The 23,539-nt window shown below is 45.1% G+C and overlaps 2 protein-coding genes across 2 annotated transcripts; one reads left to right on the top strand and one right to left on the bottom strand.

Annotated features, from left to right (window-relative positions):
* Positions 1-6,509: 6,509 nt before the first annotated feature.
* LOC102706785 (CASP-like protein 5A2) lies at positions 6,510-9,959 on the top strand. Its single transcript, XM_015841938.2, has 3 exons — positions 6,510-7,033; positions 9,239-9,371; positions 9,473-9,959. Exons 1-3 carry the CDS (start codon positions 6,762-6,764, stop codon positions 9,662-9,664), a joined length of 597 nt encoding a protein of 198 aa, XP_015697424.2. The 5' UTR covers positions 6,510-6,761; the 3' UTR covers positions 9,665-9,959.
* Positions 9,960-10,045: 86 nt separating this feature from the next.
* LOC102706505 lies at positions 10,046-14,391 on the bottom strand. Its single transcript, XM_006662214.3, has 6 exons — positions 14,125-14,391; positions 13,880-14,036; positions 12,609-13,259; positions 12,308-12,494; positions 11,166-11,252; positions 10,046-10,833 (listed from the first exon to the last, which is right to left on the bottom strand). The coding sequence occupies exons 1-5, from the start codon at positions 14,199-14,201 to the stop codon at positions 11,224-11,226; spliced, it is 1,101 nt and encodes a 366-aa protein (XP_006662277.1). The 5' UTR covers positions 14,202-14,391; the 3' UTR covers positions 10,046-10,833; positions 11,166-11,223.
* Positions 14,392-23,539: the final 9,148 nt, after the last annotated feature.

Below are 23,539 nucleotides of genomic sequence, written 5' to 3'. Positions count from 1 at the left end.
TAAATATGTAAAAGAAATTCGTAAATAACAATCGGCTTAATTAACTCAGGAAAAATCTCTCTAAAGGAATTAATTTAATTAAATCGAGGTTCCAAATCGATTAACAGGATTTAAACTCAAATTGCAGAAGTATAAAATTTGGCCAAACAAATTAATTTAAAACTCGGCAAAAGTGGGGCTTTCCTTTTTCCCTCCTTTTTCCTTTCTTTTCCCTTCCTTCTCAAATTAGGCCGAAGTTCAATTTTACTCCCTTTCCTTTTCTTTTTCCTTTTTCTTTTTCCTCTCCTCCTTCCGGGCCGGCCCAGCCGAGCCGGCCCACCTCTCCCTCCAGGCCGGCCCAGCCGAGCCGGCCTCCCGCCCCTCGCCCGCACGCGCCTCCCCTCCGTCTGGGCCGTCGGCCCAGCTCGCTCGCTCGCACAGCCCGCGCCGCGCGAAGTCTGCCGCCTCCTCCCTCGCGCCACTGACAGACAGGGCCCGCCTGTCCGCGACCGGTCCGGGCGTCGGCCGAGTCCGCCTCCCCGCCGCGTCGCAACCGCCGCGCCGCAACCGCCGCCGCCGAGTCCTCACCGCGCCCGACTCGGTCTCCAACCACCGCCTCCGCCCTAGCCGGCGCCGCCACCCTATAAAACCCCCAGCTCTCCGCCCCGCCGCCACTTTTTGCCTCACCGTGCACTGCCGCTTCCTCGCCACCGTCGACCGTCGGACGTCGCCGCCTACCCGCGTCACCACCTCCGCCTCGGCTTCGCCAACTTTCCGCCATCTTCCGTCGCCACCGGTGGGCACCCGAGCGCCCTCGTGCCTCTTCCTCCCCTCCGCCACCGCGCCCAACCTCCTCACCGCCGCCGTGCAATCTCCGGCGCCACCGCTGATCAACCACGCCACCGGCCGTCGTCACCTGTCCCAGGTCCTCGCCGACTTGCTGCCGCACTCCGCCGCCGCAAGTGAGCTCTCCCCTCCTCCCTCTCCCTCCTTTTCCTCTCCGCGAGCCGTCGCCAGGGAAGCTGCTGCCGCCGCGCGTCTGCGTGCCTCGGTCCTCGCCTTCGTCCCTCCGCCCGTCGTCTACTTCACCTCGGCGTCGCCGTGGTGGCCTCGCCGCCACCGGAGCGCCGCCGGGCCCGGCACGTCACCGCCGCCTTCTTCCCGAGCCGGCGCCATCCTTTGTTGTCCTCCTCTTGGTCCGGCCGCCGTCTTCACCGTCGCCGCGCACGCCCGCCGTAGGTCGCCGCCTCCGCGCCGGCGGGGTGCCGTCTCCACCGCCACGCGGCCACCGTGCCATCATCACCGGCACCCATCGCTGCCTGTCATCGTCGTGCGTCGTCGCCCTATCGCGCGCCGCGGTGCGTCGCGCCGCCGTGCGCCGTCACCGCCGCGCCGCGCCGTCGCTGTCGTCGTCGCGCCCGTCGTTGCCGTGTTGTCGTGTCGTCGCCGTGTTAACGCGCCGTCGCTGTCGCGCCGTGCGCCACCACTGTCGCCGCCCGCCGGTCGGTGCCGCCCGCTGAGCATCTTCCCTCCCTGCTCCCCTGCTCTCTCCCTCTGACCGACGGGTCCCACCCGTCAGCCGCTCGTCGCCCCCTTCCTCTCTCTCTTCCCCGGGACCCACCTGTCATCCACCCGCCACCCCTTTCTCTCACCGACAAGTGGACCCCACCTGTCGGCGCACCACCTCCCCTCGTCTAACGTCAGCAGCCCAATTAATTGCGCAATAAACCATTAAGGTTTTCTGTTTAGTTTAAAAACACAGATAATCTTCTAAAATTCATAAGTAATTCATCTAGTCTCCGTTTAGGTCCATTCAAATTTCATTAAATCCAGAAAAATGCCAAGAATCCATTAAAAATAGTTTCTTTCTCTGTTTCAGTAGTTTTATAGCCTGTTTTGTTTGCTTTGCCTTGTTTGTTGTAGGTTTTTCCCCCGTCGCAGCGCCGTTCGTTCCCGAAGTCGTCGCCGGAGTTCCTCGTGGGTCTAAGCAAGGCAAGTGGCACCCTTCTTTGATCATATTGAACCTATGATTATAAAATCCCCGCTTTTACATTCAAACATGCATTGTTTTATGCAAATGTATTTACTTTATTTATGTATTGGGCATTTACCAATATACCCGTTGATTCCCACTCATTATTATTGTCATCCCGGGGTTAATTTGACTAGAATTAGGGTTAGTCAATGCTTAGCCATGTTTAGTTCAACTAGCTCACCAATTATCATTTAATTACTATTACACTTTGATAGACCTTTAATGCTTTTGATCATTATTAATATCCCGTTGAGGATTAATACAACTAAAATATTGCTTATGGTGGGCTGTGGGTGCATGGTTTTGAGAGTCATGCCGATGGCAGTTAAGGACCGGTTCTCAGGAAACCCTGAAAGTCTTACACGTACTAACCACAAGCCAGAATGGGCAACGGTGAGATTCGTAATCTAGCTTGTCTCTATTCGACGTACCAAGGCAAGGGTGAGCGTGATGGAGTATGGACGGGCAATCGTGGTGTAACGAAAGCCTCTGCTGCTTCCGGATTCACCAAGGCACAAGAGGGGACTGCCCGACTTGGTGTAAAGGAGGGGGTGAAACCTGAAGTGCGGTGCGATTGTCTAGGGAGGGTTAGGTGAATGGTCTTATCATGGTTTCCGTACTGAGGTATCGTGGTGATACGTTGGGGCATGGTAACATGCTTGGGAGCCATGTCTTGTGGCTAAAGTTGTACACCTCTGCAGAGTAAAACTATTCGAATAGTCGTGCCCGCGGTTATTGGGCGAACCGACAGATTCACTGGGATTAGTTGAACCATTAATAACCTGATTAATCTTGGAACTGGTTTGACCCTGCGCAACGTGGTGTAACGTTGGCAGTGGTTTGGGTCTATCGCAACGTGGTTTAACGTTGGACAGAGGGTTGACCCTGTCGCTACGTGGTGTAACGTTCGACAGCGGTCTGGGCCTGTTTCAACGTGGTGTAACGTTGGACAGTGGATGGTTATTTTAAATGTTTACTTTACTTTTATTTCAGTCTATTTTATCTACTGTTTTGCTAAATTACTGCAGCTTTGTGCAATTTAACCCTAGCCTATCCTTGATACCCTATTGCATTCATTATTCTCCTCTCTTGGGTGTTACTTGTTGAGTACGGTGGTTTGTACTCAGCCTTGCTTAATTTTTCCCCACCAGAACAAGTGTCAGAGCCTGAGTCAGAAGGTTGTTCCAAAGGTTGAAGTGAGGTTCAGTCCGCCGTCGAGAATGCCTGTGGTGTGGAGCCGTCTTCGCCAGCTGAAGCTGAAGATTAGATGGTTTAGTTTGTTTTCTTTTTCCGCTACATTTCAATAGATAATTGTTTTTATTTGTTTTTAAGTCGTGGAACTGTGTATTAATTTGTCATAGTGTGTACTCGGGCTGATTCCTGGACCGAGATTTAATACATGCTATTTTTCAGAAATTGGTGTAAATTTCTGGGCGTGACAAACCACTACTCAACGTTACACCATGTTGCAGTAGTCCTAAGCGAAAGCTAGTTTACCCAGGTCATTAAAGGTTCCACTAATCATAGTGAAGCTGGCAGCTCACCCTTAACCGTGGACACGGCTATTCGAATAGATTTTACTCTAATCAAAGGTGTACTACTCTACCCACAAGACATAGTCCCACTACACTTGAACGTGCGCCGACATACCACCATGGCATACCGGAAAGGGAACTATGATAGGACCCGTCGCATAACCCTCCCTATCCAATCGCACCACACTTCAAGTTTCGCCCCCTCCTTTAAACCAAGTCGGGCAGCCCCCTCTTGTGCCTAGGTGAATCCGGAAGCAGCATAGGCCATCGTTACACCACGACTCTCATCCATACTCCATCACGGTCACTCTTGCCTGGGTACGTCGAATAGTTCGCAATTACACTCCAAATCCCACCGTTGCCCATTCTGGCTTGTGGTTAGCACGGAAATAACTTTCAGGGTTTCCTGTGAACCGGTACTTAATTGTCATGGGTGCGACTGTCAAAACCAAGCACCCACGACCCACCATTAGTAATATTTTAGTTGGCATAAACCTGAACCGGGTAATAAATCATTAATACAACTATTCAGAGCTAATCATGATTATTAAATGATCCCATGAGCTACTTGATCTAAGAACGGCTAAGCATTAACCTAGATCTAACTCTAGTCAAGTTACCCCTGGTCTAGCATGAATAAAGTTGGGTAAACAACAGCATAATAATAGGGATTACTCGGAAAATAAATAGTAAATACTTTAATTAAAACAATGCATATTTGAATAAATAAAGCGGGGAATTTGCAATAATAGGCTCAATATGATCAAAGATGAGTGCCACTTGCCTTGCTCTGGCCCCTGGGGTACTTCGGCGACGATCTCGAAATAAACCGGCTCTTCGGCGGAGTCCAAATCTAAGCGACAAAGCACAAAAATAAATAAAACAGGCACAAACTCTACTAAAACAGTAAAAGAAAGTATTTTTAATGGATTCTTGATAATTTTATGAATTTAATGAAATTTGAATGGGCCTAAACGGAGACTAGATGAATTACTTATGAATGTTAGAAGTTTTCTGGGTTTTTAAACTAAACAGAAAAGTCATAAATCAATTATTGCACAATTAAATGGGGCTGCTGACGTCAGCGGAGGAGAGAGGTGGCGGCGCCGACAGGTGGGGGCCACCTATCGGTGGGAGAGAGGGGAGACGGGTGGATGACAGGTGGGACCACGGGGAAGGAGAGAGGAAGAGGAGAGCGGCGACGGCGATAGCGACGACCCGACGGGCGGTGGCGTGATAGCCGGCGACGGAGATGGCCACCGCGCCAAGAGGAGGGCGGCGTCAGCTCGGGGAGGGCGACGTCGGCGGCGCGACAGGAGGGCGGCGGTGCTTCGGCGACGATGGGGTTGCGTCGGCGACAGCGAGGCGAAGGTGGTGACGGGCGGAGGGGCGGCGACGGCCGGGAGACGGCGCGTGGTGCCCGGCGATGACGGGGTTTCCTGATGACGGCGGCGGGAGGGAAAAAGAGGAGGGGAAAGAGATGTGGATGCTCACCGACGGCTTTGAGGACGGCGGTGAGACGGCGTCGAGCGGGAACGGGCGGTGACGACTGGCGGCGCGCGAGAACGGCGACGGCTCATGAGATCGATCGGCGGTGGCGACGTTGGGCGCGGCGGCGGTCGGTGGCGGAGGGGAAAAGGTGAGGGCGGCGTGAGGCGGCGGGGTATTTATGGCGCGGGGAGGCCGGCTAGGGCAGGGCGGCAGATGGAGACCGAGTCGGGCGCGACGACGGATTCGGCGGTGGCGGTTGCAATGTCGACGCACGGAGTCCGGCTCGTCCCCGGCGGCGGCGCGGGCTCGGTTCGACCGGGAGGGAGGCGAAGCGGACTTCGCGTGGCGCGGGCTCGGGCGAAGCTGGGCCGAGGTGGAGGCGGGCGTTGGGCCGAACGGCGGCCTAGGAGGAGGAGGGGGAGTGCACGCGGAGGGGAGGTGGAGGCCGGCGGCGGCTAGCCCGACCGAGTGGGGAGATGGGCCAGCTCGGCTGGGCCGGCCCGGGAAGGGAGAGGGGAAAAAGAAAAAAGGAAAAAGAAAAAGAGAGAGGAGGAAAATTGGACTCCGGCCCAATTTGAGAAGGAAGGGAAAAAGAAAGAAAAAGGAGGAAAAAAAAGAAAGCCCTACTTTTGCCGAATTTTAAATTAATTTGTTTGGCCAAATTTTATACTTCTGCAATTTGAGTTTAAATCCAGTTAATCGATTTGCGAACCTCGATTTAATTAAATTAATCTCTTTAGAGGGATTTTTCCTGAGTTAATTAAGCCAATTATTATTTATGAATTTCTTTTACGAATTAAGGCTTAGGATTAAACTCCAGCTGTGACACTATTACTTCTTCGTAGATAATGATGATATTGTAAGGCCCTCCTTTGAATTGTGAAAAGAGATGTCAATGTGTAGGCAAATGACAAGCAAGAAAGATTATAAGCCATATACCTCACCTCCTCCATCTAGTCCAAAAAACAACGAGTAGGATATTACGCGATTGTGCAATTCGAGCTTATATAAATCGTTGTGTTCATTTTTATTCTGAAGGATTGGACCTTCACTCACCTCTATTCTAAACTTTGAAGGAGTTATACACTTTTCCGTTTTAGGAGTGTCATACTTCGACACAACACATATAACCTCACAATATAACACCATCATTCTCCTTAATAATTCAATTTAGACTTCACCAACCACATTGATTCACCCTCAGTTATTAAACCAATCTCTTTTTTCTTTCCCTCAAATTAAAGGAATGGTTATGAGCCTCTAAGCGTTGGGGGAAACAAAAATGCAATTTCCCTCCTTTCTCAAGCTTCTCAAATCCACCAAACCCATGGACTAAGCAAAAGTGCAAAACCATCCCCAGGTAAAAAAAAAAAAGCCAACAGAAGACACCAACCACTGACAGGTGGGGTCCGCATTCCACAACCCGACGTGTGGGGCCCACCTTCCAGCCACTGCTAGTGACCAAAGTGGACAAGCGAGCGAGAGAGAGAGGGGAAGGAAGGAGAAAGAGGACGACGACGACGGCCGTACGCCCTCCTGCTGCTCCATTTCCGTCGAGCCCTGCCCCCTCCCCCCTCCCACTCCGCCTCTAAATCTCACGAGGCCCCGCCCGCCTCCCCCGATTCGCGCACCCCGGCGAGGCGAGATCGGATGCCGACGCAGAGGAGGCGCTAGCCAGCCGCCGCCCGCGGATCTTGGGTTGAGGAGCGGGGTTGGGGGAGATGCGGGCGAGCCGGCCGGTGGTGCACCCGGTGGAGGCGCCGCCGCCGGCTGCGGTGGTGGCGGCGGTGGCGGTGGAGGCCGGGGGAGCGGCGGCGGCGGCGGCCGTACATGGGGAGAACGCGCAGCCTCGAGGGGTGCGGATGAAGGACCCGCCGGGGGCGCCCGGGACGCCCGGCGGCCTCGGGCTCCGCCTCGTGCAGGCCTTCTTCGCCGCCGCGGCGCTCGCCGTCATGGCCTCCACCGACGACTTCCCCTCCGTCTCCGCCTTCTGGTACGACCGCCCGAGCTTCCTCGGATTCCCCTCTACCACTCTTTTTCTGTGCCGTCCCCCTCTCCTGCCATGCCAAATCCTGCCCTTGCTGCAGTCTGGTCTTTGGAACCGTAACGCTGGTGGTACTAATTTAGCATGCTGGGCGATTTCTCAAATCGCGTGGCTCATTTGTTCGTCCGACGAATTTAGTCGCCTGCTTGCAATTTATAGTTCTATATGATATGATATGTGGATATCACCTTGCGTAATGGATTATGAAGTAGTTAATTACTTGATTTGTTTTGATATCCTGGGATTACATGATTAGATATGTAGGAACATTTAGGAAAGATAACAGAACTGGTGTTTATAAAGAAAAGGTCACTCGAGAATACCATTTGTTAACTTCTGCGAGGATCAACACTAGGTCACGCTACCTCAACTGAATGCACACAAAGAGATATCATATCTGATTTTTTTTTTTTTTTTGTTTACCTTGCCATGGACCGAATTTGGGTGGCATATAGTCTAGATATCTGTGGTGAGTATCCAACTTTGTTTCTACGGATCTACAACAGTGTTGTTAAGGCGGTAAGGCGTCTTGAGGCGACACCACACCACCGGCGTAAGGCGTTGCGACGCCTTAAGAGATGGCCAAGGCGTGATTTGTAGGGAAAATAGTGTAGAGAAATCAGCAAGAAAATGGGGGAATTGATAAAAGTCTCACTAAGCCAAGCAACCAGCCCACCAAAGCTCAACATTACCCTTAGAGGCTCAACACACCATACACCACCAGGCACCAGGAACCGCAATGAGCATATGCATCAGCTGCCATCGATGTCTCTGGCCACCGACCACCTATCCATGAGCGCTCATCTCAGGCTGTTACCACCACCATAGGAGATTGATGCCTCTCCTAATCTCGTTGCCTGCTGCCACTGCCCCCACTAGAGATACAAAGGCTGCAGCAAGGTGCAACATCTGTAATCTGGAGCTAGATCTGAAGGCAGTGGTGTGGGATTTGCGACAACAAGCCATCTGGAGCAAGAAAGGAGGCGACTGCAAGAAAGCTAGGGTTCTAGGATGAGCTTAGCCCCTTCTTTCCCTCTCTCCACTGGTTTTGCCTATAAGGCGAAGGAAACATAAGGCGGAGGGACGCCATATCCCCTGCAACTGCCTTACCGCTACGGCGACGCTATAGCGACAATATAGCGACGCGTTAACAACCATGATCTACAATTATACATGTTAGAGCATAAGTGGTTCAAGAAAAAAAAATTGTTCTCCTTCAATGGGTTGTCAGGCACTGGTTAAAGGAGACAGCAGTGATGATAAGTGATTCAGGCCTAAGGGTTAACTAGATTTGGGTTGCCATTATGATAGTGGGTTGCCATTATGATTTGGTTAGAGGAAAAATGTTAACTAGATGAGAACAGGGAGAATTGAAACATATTGGATAATAGAGCTGGTATGGCTCTTTAGTTTTCTCGCCGGTGATCAAAGTTTGACTCCTTGTCGCTGCATTTGCAGATTTCTGTGGGCCTTTCCTCTTTTTATGAAACTGTGGGGTCTTTCCTTTTAATACCCAAGATTTGATCCTGTGGTATTTTTTGTTGGCATGACTACAGTCACCCAATTATCCTGGATCTTTATAGATGACATTGCAATTAACTCTAGAAGGAACCACTTCTGTTGCTTGATTACTTATGATTTATGTAGTATCTATTGAGATGTGTCATTTTTCCATTGAAAAAAGGACAAAGCGTTTATATCTATGCAATTGAATGGGTATGTTTTTTTACCAAATTTAGTGTCCTGAAAGAGGAACTCAAAATTTTGCCTCTCCATTCTATCAGGCCATTTTCCTTGATGAAGTAATTTTAGCTTCAATCTTGTTTGCAGATCATGACCATGGTTGCAAAAATTAGCAGGGAAAGCATTTTGCTATTAAATTGGAAACTCTATTTTAGCATCATTGTCATCATAATTCAGAATATAATGATTGTAATGAACTTATACAAAACCATTATTTGCTTCTGAGGAAAATATCTTGAAACTGATGTTTAAATCAGGGGCACTGTTTAGTGTCAAAAGTTTGTTCCTTGCACTGGTGGCTTACTTAGGCAGCATATAGATCCAAGTTTTCTTCACTAAGGATGTTAGCGTCAGAACTTAAATCAGTAAATGTGATCTAATATGTTGTTCTTTTTTTTTTCATTTCTGCAGCTACCTTGTTGCAGCAGCCATCTTGCAATGCTTGTGGAGCCTTTCCTTAGCCATTATTGATATTTATGCACTTCTTGTGAAGCGTTCTTTGCGGAATCCCCAGGCTGTCTGTATATTTACCATCGGTGATGGGGTTAGTGTTGTGTCTTTCCTCAAATAAGGGTTCTTTTCTGGTAATACTTTGTTTGTTGCATAAATAGGATACCTATTGAAGAACTTTGTTGGTTTTTGTAGATCACGGGAACACTAACCCTAGGTGCAGCATGTGCATCAGCAGGCATCACCGTGCTCATCGGCAATGATCTGAACATATGTGCAAACAATCACTGTGCAAGTTTTGAGACTGCAACCGCGATGGCTTTCATTAGTTGGTTTGCGCTTGCACCGTCCTGCGTCTTGAACTTCTGGTCGATGGCGTCCAGATGAGAACACGGGTTGTGTTTAAACATAATTTTGGGTTGTTTGTCAGCCAGATTACTCGGTGACAGCCGGGAAAATACGTGGTGCAGCTAATTATACTACGACCAAGTTGATGAATGCCTGTGTAATGAAATTCGGTGTCAGATTGTTTGTACAAAATAGGGGATAGTCTGTTCTGCTGGAGGGTTGTTGTGAAGCTCTGCTTTTTTTTTTTTTTTTTGAAGACGGCATGTTTCTTGTATGAAGCTTTTTGTGGTCTGAAAATGAATCACACAGCTCGACGTGCCGATTTGTTATATCATTTTTATTCTTGTCTACTGTCCCAAGGGAAATGCAATTTAGCATTCACAGCATCAAGATGAACTAGGGAACCATGTGAATTTAACGCAACATCAGGCTCGTGCTGGCTTACACGGTAGGGTTTTTGACATTGCAGTACTGGGAGACAACAAAATCAAACTTGCAAGAACGGATGCTCATTTGAAGCAGTGGTTATTTACAGATTACAAGCCAATCGAGTGGTAAAAATTACTGCAACAATGTCTGAAGAATTTCTCTATTCTTCAAAAATGTAACCCTCTAGTGTGCAGAACACAGCAATCTGTACAGGCTGCAAAACCTAGTCCTGCAGCTACTGCAGTAAATGCGTGTTGATAAATGAATGTTCAGCGTTCTCCAAGCCAATACATAGCACCAAACTAAAGGTCCTCAAATTCTTCAGCAAGGTTAATGCCACCTAGAGTGAAGATGCCACTCGATTATCCAGGCAACCTCCACAGCGGCGTGCACAAAGGTGCTATACGTTGCTGGTTATCTAATGCTGAATTGCATTAACAAGACTGCACCAGACTGGTTAAAATGTCACTAGATGCAGCATCAGCAATGCAGGCAGAAGCTGACGGCATGGCATATTTGTTCAGTTCCACTGGCTTAAAGTTGCACAATGATCTGCCAGACCATGCATTCAATCATATTCACTGATTTCGCTATATCGGATCGCTAAATGTTGTGTTTCCCATGTCAGATTGTTTCTTGAAAGCCAAGAGTCTTGCAAGAAATGTGACAACACCTTCAAACATACAAAACAGTGTTCATTGTCCCTGGCAAGTGGCAATCAACAAAGCCAGAAAAACATGCTGCCATTTTAGTTTCATCAGCTATGGATTGCCATAGACCTGCACTTTAGAGAAAAGAGATGTTCATAAATATGCTGAACAATGCTAGTCTTAAAACAAATACCCAATATCATTACTTGATTACTGATACTAAAAGCTTGACTTTCATCACAAAGGAGTCAGTAGGGCCCACCCCATCCTACTAACAAATTTTGAAATGGTCTAGAATGATCTGAATTTTGCATAAAACATATCAATTTTTTTGAGAAAACATATGAATAGCAACAGTTGAAAATTGATCGCTAAAAGGAAATATCAGTAGAATAATGTAAAAAAATCTAATTAGTAGGCATTGTCTTGCAACTGTTACGATACATAACAAAGAAGCATACCTTACAGACTGCAGAAGTAGTGCAAGTCCACCGCGAGGCACTAGTCGATCAAACACAGTCACAAAATTGCCCTGATGACATAAATTACTGAAACAAATGCAAAACAAATCATAGTGAGTTCAATGAGCTCATCAATTACAAAATTAAAACTACATGGTTGAACAAATGTGCTAAACTAAGACAGTGGTGAGTGGTGGTCTGGCAGGAACTGAAACATGAGACGCGTAGAAAAGCACTGCTCCCTCCATGTATATATTATAAGTTACTTTGGGTTTGTTCTAAGTCGACCTTCTTAACTTTAACCAAGTTTATAGAAAAATAAACTAAAGTTTATAGAAAAATAAACTAACATCCACAACTCAAATTAGTTTCATTAAATTCACCATTGAATATATTTTTATAATATATTTTATTTTATGTTGAAAATGTTGACATTTTTCTATAAATTTGGTCAAACGTGAAGAAGTTTGACTTGCAACAAACCAAAGTGACTTATAATATGAAATGGAGAAAGTAAATGTACATCAGAGAAACAAGATAAAATTGAAAAGGTTTGACTTTCTTATGTTTGACCAAGTTTATAGAAAAATAAACTAACATCCACAACATCAAATTAGTTTCATTAAAATTCACCATTGAATATATTATTATAATATACTTTATTTTATGTTGAAAATATTGGCATTTTCTATAAATTTGGTTTGACTTAAGACAAACCAAAGCAACTTATAATATGAAATGGAGAAAGTACATGTACACCAGAGAAACAAGATAAAATTGAAAAGGTGATCAAATTATGGGATAAGAAGGATTTGATGGGTCAAAATTCAACATAATGGAAACAAAATGTCAAAATCCATGTCCTAAATGAGTAGGTGATGTCAACTACAGATTAAATCAGGTCCAAAAGAAAATTTCTGCTATAGCACCATGACGACAAGCTTTAGCAGGCGAATTAATTTATAAAAACATTAGAGGTAGCAGTAAAGGTCCATGAACAATGAAATAAGTTCATTAGATAACAACAAAATAAGGGCATTTTAATGTATAATAAGACACTCGGAACAATCTGTATTTCACCTTTGTTTGATAAAGATACCATCAAATTAAGATATGCGAAGTAAATAGGAGATGAAACTTACAGAATAGTAAAACAGCAATTGCTAGGACAAGTAGCTGAACAGGGCGTCCATATTGAACTTGATACTGAGACCTCTGAAGTAACCGACGAAATGCACCAACAAACCCGTAAAGTTTCTTATTGCATGTATCCTCATCATCAGAGGTGCTCAAGGAACTTTTGCTTCTTTGGAACAACCCATCAAACCCCTAAAATAATAGGCCAACATTGGCTTAGAAGGTTGCCATATACTTTGTAATTAATAGTATACAAATAATTTATTGGAAAAGAAAATGGCAATTCAGATTTTTTTTTTCAGGCACCTGGCATGAGTGGGAATTTGTCAGAGGAAGAGATTCCACAACATCCTGTTGATCAGCTCCTGTCCACTTCCTGGCTCCATTCTTGGTCTTTCTTGGCTTCGATTGTAAGGCATTTACTAATGCAGAAGAGCTAGGGCTCTTAACCAAAGGTGCCTTTGGCAGATCATCAATTGATAGCTCATCGATGCCATTGCCCTCATCAGGAATTGTAATACACCACACTCCAATATCAGCATAGGCACTTGCCGTTCTCCTGTGACCTGGAGCTGTCTCCTCTTTAGCTGACACTAAGCCTGACTCTGCTGAGCCTGAAGAATCATTCGAACTATCACTCGAAACACCTTTTTTCACCCTTCTTGCGTTGCTACCAACCTCAATGTCACCAGCAGATGGAATTGTAACCACATCATCTCGTTTTTGATAAGTTCCTGCTGAAAGGAAATGAGCTAGCTCTTCACGTTCACCCTCATCCAAGCGAACCCAGCTAAGAGGGCCATGCCCTTCAGTAGTATTATATTCTTTCAAAGAGTTCTCCACCTCCAGGATACGATCCCCAATGGCTGAAACAAAGTCGTCATGCCGAGCTCTAGTATCTTTCCCAGCTAGCACAACACTATAATTCGATTTAATGGCCCGCTGCAACTCATCAAGCTGAAAGAAGAAATCAAACAACAATCAGCACTAAAATTCAAATTAGATATTTTCATAGGCCATCTTAAATCTACGGCATGTTACTGGTTTTAGGTGTTCCCTTCTTGCAGCAAATCTCACAAGTAAAATTGCACCTTAGTCTACAAGAAAGACAAGATCCAATTGTCTGCTTTTGTAGCTATGCACGAGTACCAAAAGCAAGCTTTCAAATGGGGCAGGGATGCCATCGCATACAGACTTAGTTTGAAGCCCATGTGTAAACTCTAAACAAATGAGCATATATACTCCATCTTGTCAACGAAAAGCAAACTATCGTTATGAACAAACACTCCGATACAAGAACCGGAAAGGCAGAAAGCAACGAAGCACATGCATCAAGGTCAAAGCTTTAACCTTTATCTTTTCAAGAATGCTTTGAATCCTAGCTTTGAATACCGATAAGCCGTTTGCTGGTTTATTCTTGTACATCCCTAAAACAAAATACTCGAATCTTTCTAACTCTTGCCCACAATCACCTCATCCCCTCCCCAAGCAATCCAAGAGAGCTAAACGAGTCAACAAAAAATCCCAACTTTGAACACCCACTAGTTAAACCGGACGCCCGCGTAGCCAAAAATCACCTGCCACTTGGCGGTACCGAGCGCCGTGTGCAGCTCGCGGCGGAGATCTCCGGCGGCTCGCCACCATCCTCCGCCCGCGGCCGACGCCGCCGCAGCCTCCACACCCCCACCCCCAACCTTCCGCTCCTGCAACCATCTCCTGTACACCGACTCCATCCTGCACAGGCGCGATACCAAACCAAACCCTCAAAAAGGACTCCTCAAAACCGAATCGTAACAAGAAAAGCAGAGGAAGAGGCGCGGACCGGTCGGCGGACTCCTGCACCTCCTCGGCGGCGGGGAAGAAGGGGTCCTTCTCCCAGCGGTCGAACGAAGTGGCCATCTCTCGCTCGCGAGACCGAATCGAGACGCGTTTGCTGGAGGAGGAGGCGCCGCGGCGGCCGGTGGTGGTGGAGGAGGAGGACGACGAGGAGGAACGAGGCAAAAGGCAGCGAAGCAACAGCGGGATTATTCCTCTCTCTCTTCTCTCTCTCGTTCTCTTCTCTCTTTTTTTTTTGGCTCGTGTTTTTTTTTTCTTTTTCGGCGGCGGTTTGTTTTTGGTGGGTGCTATTAATAATAGTAGTTGTGGGCCCGCCGCGGAGTGGGCTGGTGGGCCCACGCGCACGCTCGGCGGCCGGGGTGGGCAGGCTTGCGTGGAAGCGTCGTCGTCGGCCCGCGCCCGCGTTGCGTTGGGTTGGGCAACGCTGTGGTTCTGGCGTTCTGCTACGCGTACCAAACCGGACTACCCAGAATTTTGGCTCGGGACACACATCGGACACGACGATGGATGGCAAAATCTTGGATATGACCACAACCTCCATCCCAAAATAAATGAATTTCTATTATGTATTTCTGATAGAATCTTGACTTTTTATCTTATTTAAAATTTTTTTATGATTAATATTTTTATTGTTACTACATGATACATGATAAAACATAAATAGTAACTGTTTTTTTAATTTTTAATAATTTTTTTAAATAAAACAGATGCTCAAACACTCTATCTAAAAACTCAGAAATAATTCTTTTTGGACGGAGTAGTACCTTTTTGGATTTCTTTCTGATTCGGTTGACTCTACTTCTTCTCTGACTCGGACGATGGTATCAGAGTTAGGATTGAGGGGTAGGTTACAGTGATGGCAGTAGACGACGCCGGGACTGAGGTGGGGTGGCGAGAGGACAGTGGAGCGGATAATTTCGGTCGGTCGGTGAAAAATAAATACAAATACGAATACAGATAAAGCTCGGAGGATAATTCTTATATAATAGTGGTATAAATATGAATATAAATATTTTTGTTGGATATGAAAATATTAATATGATATGATAGTTTTTGGGTAGATGCAGATACGAATAAGGATATCGCTATACATTTATTCGTTAAACACATGATGTACTTTTTCTTACTTCTTAAATCTAATCATTCTTAAGTTTATAATGGTATTTTAGTGTACAATACTAATGCATGCTCTTAACATTTTTAAAGGTGGGAAATGGCTTTCCAAATTAAACATGTATTTGTATCAAATTAGCTAATTATACATGGATATTTTGTATCACAATGAGTAATTTGTCGGATTATCATGTTCCAATAATTTTTTGTGTCCGCTCATTATTGTATTAAAAATGATTCATACTTGTTTTCATATCTAAGATTAAAGAATTACCTTATTTTTTGTAGCTATTTAAGGGTTAAATGACTTAATTAACTATTTAAAGTAAAAAATCTTACATTAGACAGAAAGACAAATAACTTCGATAAAAAATTTTAATGAAACACACATTTTATTAGTTTGAAAACTGTGCCCACGAAAATCCATAATCACCCGTGGGAAACGAAAGGGACCTGAGCGATAAATAGCTATCAACTGTAAATTTTGGGTCAAATATGTAAGTACCTACCATGTCCCTGGCACTTGAGGCTTTCTACGAGCCTCTCGTCTTTCCTCTACTGCTTACGCTTATAACACAAAATTTAAATTTTAAGATTTAAATTTAGAGTTAATTTTAAAAGATTTTTATCATAGTTTAATTTCAATTTTTGCATTTAAAGTGACAAGAACATATATATAAATGTTTTATGAATAAATTATTTTTAATTATTAATAATTGTTTTCTCTTATGCTTCTTGAAAGCAACAACGAGGCATCTTGATCAGCTAGGTATGTTGAGCTCCTGATTTTGTGCTGCTTGCTTCATGATTTGAGACTTGAGTGTCAACAGGCAAATAAGTAGCTCATGCTAGATAAAATTTATTTTTTAAAACTTGAATTTAAAGTTAATTTTGACTCTTTTTCATCATTGTTTATTTTCTATCCTATGCTTCCTGCATAATAGCGCCATTATATTTTCGCTTATGTTTATGTTTATAAACCAAAATTTAAATTTTTAACTTTTAATTTAGGGTTTATTTTAGAATTTTTTATTATAGTTTATTTTCTGGTCTTTGTTTTTACATCATTAAGAACACATATATAAAAGTTATTATAAATTATTTTTATTTAAAAAATATGCCGTTTGACAATCACACCCTAACATTCTAATCACCAGAGGCGAAGATCCATAGAGCATTCAAGATCGGGTTGGCGTTGTCAGCTCGTGGCTCATGCGTGGAAGCGTACTACAAATTGCAGAAGCATGATAAGATTGATTGGTTACTATAGTACACGTAGTTTTTTGTGTTATAGGCCCAAGTACAATTATTTATCAGAAATTATTTTCATTCTCCATCTCCAAATCTCCAATAGCCAATATGGGTTAGCAGCCTAGCAGAAGTAGGTGAAGTCAGTGAGCTGTACACGGATTTATCTCGTGTATCTTAACGCTGTTGTTTGCTTAGCGAGATAAGCTAGAGAGAGTTGTAGTCGCTTCACAATAGTCGTCTACAAAAGTTTAGTCAAAAAGGAAAAATGGAAGAAAATAAAATAGCGGTTAAATTTGACTATAGTTCTTGGTCTATAGAAAAAAAATAAATTTATAAGAAATTTTGGAAGGCTCACCTTATGAGAGGCATGCATATTAACTTTAGTCTTACTTATTTTGGGAGATAGAGACATACTTGCTCTCCTAGCTATTTCAACAGTGGCGTGAGACTGAACTGAAAATAGACCCGCATGAATTATCTAGTTACGGCTAAGAGTTATACATACAACATGGATATGTATATTTAATCTATTTATGTGGAGTTTTGTGCGAAAAGAAGAAGGATGTGAGAGCTGTTTTGCATCAACACTCCTAGGTTTTTATAAAATGTCTTTATTTTGCTTATCTTAATTTTAAAAATGTGCTTCTTAAATTAGCAACAAAAATACATTTTTTATGAGGCAACAAAACCTAACTCCTAACTCATTATAACTTCCCCACTAACTGGTGGCTTGCTAATGCAACAATTGGACCATAGTGTTTTTTTTTGCTGGCAACCCTACGGTATGTCGGTATCAGCAACAGAATATAGGGAAAATGTAGTGTTGTTTTCTTGTTATTATGAGTGAGTTGATACAACATGCATGTTAATTAGGTTGTCTTTTTTGCTGCCGTTACTTACCATAGTGTAGAATGGCAACACTTGCATGATCAAAAGCATATGGCATATATATATGGTGGATATTCAGACTGGCCAAACCGAGGGAGGAAAGTGACTCGGTGGAGATTGAGAAGATATCGCTTTGCGACAGGGTGTGGTAAGGTGGGCAGATAGATTTGGATATATATGCTAGCACACTTGAAACCGCTCACTGCACCATGTCATGGAATTCACAATATCAATTTAAAAGGAAAAAATGATTTACCTCAATAGCAATTTTAAAAGATGATTTACCTAGGAAGAATTGTGTCGATGTTTTGTCAACAATAAATAAAGAGGATGTATATAAGACTTAAAAGAATGATACACAAGGCATGGATTTATATAGGTTCAGATTCTCGATGCGAGGTAATACTCTCGATACGCGTCACTAGCCATGCCACTTAATCATGTAATGGAAATTGATTACACCATTATGTGGAAAAGTCAAAGCATCTTCTACTACTTAGTGATAAATCTCCCAAGTGATGTGGACCAAGAGAATTTCATTCAATGAATTCTGATCTGAGTGGTTTATTTCTCATGGGATGTATCGAAGTATAGGTGCCACCTGAGTTCTATGAATACTCAGTTAGTGATCCTCATGGCGCATACCGACTTGCCGAGTCTTTGAGCATAAGTGGTGGCTCATGGTCATGTATTCCAATTATATGTATCTACATATGGATGCAGTATAAACATATAGGATGAACGGAATCTAACGCAAAACATAGTTATTTGGAAAAAAATCCAAGTAACATATCTTATAATTTAGTTTTTCAATTTGTGTCTTTTGTTTTTACAACATAATTTGGACTTGATCAGTACTTAACACCTCACGTTACACACATCCCCAGACAAGCCCTTAAGAGTGCAGAGTTAGTGCTGAGCATAATCTCCCAACCCGATAGGCATCGATTAGTAGGGCTACACCATTTGGTAATGTTCGCTTTCAAAACCATATAACAAATTGTTGACGCTGAAAATGACAATCAACAGTCACACACGTAGGCTTGGGAATCAATCATAGAACATTCCAGTGCAGGAACTAATTCTTAGAAATGTTGGTCGTGCCAGTCAGTTTGATCCTATAACTGACAAGATATAACACGGAAAACAGTTAACCCTGAAACCGATATTAGCCAGGCAGCCGATAACGTCCCAGGACCCTAGCAGATCAACTAGACAATCGGCTTTATAGGAATTTCATGATAGTGGGCATAAATATGTTCAATCGGCTGAACCAATCAACGAATTGCTTAAGATAATGCTGGCTAGAACTCCAGCGATAAGTCCCCGTGAGCCCCCGATCTAATCTGATAACACAAACCTGGCAAGCCAGATTGATCGGACTAAACTGAGACAGAATCAAGTCAAACGGAATCGTGCTAGCAGACCAAACAGAAGGACTCACTAGGACTTGATCGAGAACTAGCACTACTTTAAACCAGAACAGATTAAAGCAACTTGTAGCGTTCAGACTCTAATTAAATATCAAAATTCTAAACAAACTCTAAGCTAAAGCCTAATTATTTGACACGGACTCACAACTAACGCCGAATCTATCCTTAAGCTTTGGGCCCAATCGGACTCCAGTCCATGTCCGATTCAGACTCCATCGGCTGCATCTCTGCTGCTTCTAGATTCCTGTCTCCAGCCGATTCACCTTTTCCTATCCGATTCGGTCTTCTAGTTGTTTCAATTCATAACGACAACTTGCCAAAATTTGACGTTAACACATGCCCCCCAATTTCGGAATAATTCATTTTTCTGAAATTTCCCTTCTTGTAACCGATTCCTGCTATCGGCTCACTCTGTTGCAACGGTACAGTCTAACGACTCCCCTGTTTTGGCGCACTGTGCTAACGGTCATTTCCGCCGACTTGCATTATAAGCTCCCCCATCTCCAGACTTAGGCATTCTCGAAACTGCTTCTCTTCCTCCCACTCGAGCCCTTGCGACCTGCATTCCCACATCCACCGTATCCATTCCATCTTTCGAGCTCAAATTTCCTGCACGAGACCGCTTAATACACCGCCACCGCGCACCGGACAAGTCTACCGTCTCAAGCCATTGCTAACCCCGCCGCTACAAGCTTCTGTCGGCAATAATGGCTTCGATGAATTCATCGCCCGACACCCTATACGAGATCCCCGAGGTATGTCCCTGCTCTAGTCTTACTTTCTCTTTCTGCCACCGGGCACTCTACTTTTCCCGCCTAGGGTTTACTGTTAACACTTTTCTTGCTCAATTTCATTCTGCCCTGCATCACCCTGATATACCATGTTACTCATTGGCCTGCTAGTTGATTCCTTTTTTCGTATTGTCCCTTTTTTCGGCAATTTAATGCCCAGATAGTGATTCTGAGCCCAAACCCTAGATTTTACTTTTTAGGCCCCATGGGGAATCCCAGTCCGACTGAAATCATTTGCTTAGAGGCCAATCAGATTCCTTTCAAAAATGCTAGATTGGACACCTCCGATTGGACCCAGTCTTTCAGATCTTTGCCCACCTCTTTAATTGGTTGGAGAGACTGGTACAATCAGATGTATAAGACTTACGACACCCAATGGGAAGAGCTAGGCATTGGCCACTGCATAGGACTCAATCTATCTCAGATGGAAAAGAATGAACCCCTCCTTGCAGCTGCCTCTTACTTTTGGTCCGATGCCCTGGATGCTTTTGTGTTCAGCCACGGAATACTTAACCCAACTCTTATGGACATACTAATGCTAACTGGACTGAACATCATGGCACCCGTGAACCCCTTGAATTTAAGAGGAAACTTCCAGCATCGACTGCAAACCAAGAACATCAGAAGCTGGTCAAAATACATTGAAGCTCACCGCAAGGATTCTGGGACAGCCGATCATAGGGAGCACATTGCCTTCCTCAACCTTTGGTTAGAAAGATTTGTGTTCTGTGGGCAAACCTTAGGCCCAACCACCAATATGGAGAACTTGGTTGAATGTCTGGCCGATGGAAAGGCCATACCCCTCGAGCAGTACCTTCTTGGGGCAGTCTACCACATTCTGCACTAGGTATCTTGCAAGCTATCTGTCAGCCAACCAGTCGGCCATATTGCTGGACCCTAGTGGTTCCTTCAACTGTGGCTTCGACTTTATTTCTCTAGGGTTTTGGAATTGTTGACCTTCAACCAACACAAGTACCCTTCCTTTTTCTCCCTGGAATCTGAGCTGACTGAGACCCGAAGGTGCATGTCATACGGTGAAGTGGTATCTTCTTTCCTTGGTCACCAGATGTCGGCAGTCGTCTGGCTCATATCTTCAAGCTATGCTACCTTGGACCAGAACCCGATGCTTGCATCTGGTTTGCACACCCAGATTCTAGAGACTATGAAGTCCCTAACATCTTCAGAATCGAAGAAGTATTGACCGATAAGTGCTCCTTGGAAAATTTCACCTTTGCGAGAACATCAGAGGCTGGTCGAAATACATTGAAGCTCACCGCAAGGATTTTGGGACAGCCGATCATAGTGAGCACATTGCCTTCCTCAACCTTTGGTTAGAAAGATTTGTGTTCTATGGGCAAACCTTAGGCCCAATCACCAATATGGAGAACTTGGTTGAATGCCTGGCCGATGGAAAGGCCATACCCCTCGGGCAGTACCTTCTTGGGGCAGTCTACCACATTCTGCACTAGGTATCTTGCAAGCTATCCGTCAGCCAACCAGTCGGCCATATTGCTGGACCCTAGTGGTTCCTTCAACTGTGGCTTCGACTTTATTTCTCTAGGGTTTTGGAATTGTCGACCTTCAACCAACGCAACTACCCTTCCTTATTCTCCCCGGAATCTGAGCCGACTGAGACCCGAAGGTGCATGTCATACGGTGAAGTGGTATCTTCTTTCCCTGGTCACCAGATGTCGGCAGTCGTCTGGCTCATATCTTCAAGCTATTCTACCTTGGACCAGAACCCAACGCTTGAATCTGGTTTGCACACCCAGATTCTAGAGACTATGAAGTCCCTAGCATCTTCAGAATGGAAGAAGTACTGACTGATAAGTGCTCCTTGGAAAATTTCACCTTTGCAAGAACATCAGAGGCTGGTCGAAATACATTGAAGCTCACCGCACGGATTCTGGGACAGCCGATCATAGGGAGCACATTGCCTTCCTCAACCTTTGGTTAGAAAGATTGGTGTTCTGTGGGCAAACCTTAGGCCCAACCACCAATATGGAGAACTTGGTTGAATGACTGGCCGATGGAAAGGCCATACCCCTCGGACAGTACCTTCTTATGGCAGTCTACCACATGCTGCACTAGGTATCTTGCAAGCTATCCGTCAGCTAACCAGTCGGCCATATTGCTGGACCCTAGTGGTTCCTTCAACTGTGGCTTCGACTTTATTTCTCTAGGGTTTTGGAATTGTCGACCTTCAACCAACGCAACTACCCTTCCTTATTCTCCCCGGAATCTGAGCCGACTGAGACCCGAAGGTGCATGTCATACGGTGAAGTGGTATCTTCTTTCCCTGGTCACCAGATGTCGGCAGTCGTCTGGCTCATATCTTCAAGCTATGCTACCTTGGACCAGAACCCAACGCTTGAATCTGGTTTGCACACCCAGATTCTAGAGACTATGAAGTCCCTAGCATCTTCAGAATGGAAGAAGTACTGACTGATAAGTGCTCCTTGGAAAATTTCACCTTTGCAAGAACATCAGAGGCTGGTCGAAATACATTGAAGCTCACCGCACGGATTCTGGGACAGCCGATCATAGGGAGCACATTGCCTTCCTCAACCTTTGGTTAGAAAGATTGGTGTTCTGTGGGCAAACCTTAGGCCCAACCACCAATATGGAGAACTTGGTTGAATGACTGGCCGATGGAAAGGCCATACCCCTCGGACAGTACCTTCTTATGGCAGTCTACCACATGCTGCACTAGGTATCTTGCAAGCTATCCGTCAGCCAACCAGTTGGCCATATTGCTGGACCCTAGTGGTTCCTTCAACTGTGGCTTCGACTTTATTTCTCTAGGGTTTTGGAATTGTCGGCCTTCAACCAACGCAACTGCCCTTCCTTATTCTCCTCAAAATCTGAGCCGACTGAGACCCGAAGGTGCATGTCATACGGTGAAGTGGTATCTTCTTTCCCTGGTCACCAGATGTTGGCAGTCCGTCTGGCTCATATCTTCAAGCTATGCTACCTTGGACCAGAACCCAACGCTTGCATCTGGTTTGCACAGATTCTAGAGACTATGAAGTCCCTAGCATCTTTAGAATGGAAGAAGTACTAGCAGATAAGTGCTCCTTGGAAAATTTCACCTTTGCTCTCACCCCCTACCTGCTACCGGTCAGCTTCCACGCTCGAGGATTGGCCCAACCATCTTATGAATTTTATCATCTAGCCATCGCAGCTCGTCAGTTTGGGTGCGGCCAACTTCCCGTTGATATGTACTTCTTCGGCAAGATTGAGATGAGGGGCCAGTTGACCTCGGCCTTAGAACTTAACAGAATGAGCAAAATGGCCGAGATAATCCAGCTTGGATCATTGGCATCCTTCAGCTTTGGGGTCGCCACCCTGGATGCCTACACCGATTGGTGGGATGAGCTACATCAACACCTGTTCTCAGCCGCAGTAGGCTTTTTCTGCAATCGAATCGACTCTGATTATGAGTATTCTGATTCTAAGGTACTCCATGAACTTAACACTTCATTTTTTGAATGTTTTCTCTTTCATGAAGTTACTAACTTTTCACTTTGCAGCCCATCCCTGCAGTTCCTGCCATCAGCAGGAGCAGCAAGCCAATCGAGTATTCGACATCGGCCCTTCTAGCTCTAGGCCATGGTGCCCCTTTGCCAAGCGATTATATCAAGAATTTTTCAGGGCCACCGAGTCCATCGAGAAGACCCAAGCGAAGCAAAAAGGTTGAACGGGCGCCGAAGAAGAAGCTGAAGCTAACCACGGAAGCCATCCCCATGTAAGCTACATCGGCTGACATGGACACTGCTATCAATGCTGTGGCTGACGAGGCTTCTGACACTGAAGTTCGACAAAAGGTGATCACCTATCTCTTCTCTTCTCAACAGGTAATCATCTTCTTCAACCTACCCATCATCTCATCTTACCGGTTTCTTCATCACCTTTCTTCTCCCCG

Source organism: Oryza brachyantha, chromosome 10 (assembly GCF_000231095.2).
Source record: "Oryza brachyantha chromosome 10, ObraRS2, whole genome shotgun sequence".
Lineage (NCBI taxonomy): Eukaryota > Viridiplantae > Streptophyta > Magnoliopsida > Poales > Poaceae > Oryza > Oryza brachyantha.
Note: the sequence above shows the minus strand (reverse complement) of the source record. Positions and strands in the feature narration are given on the sequence as shown.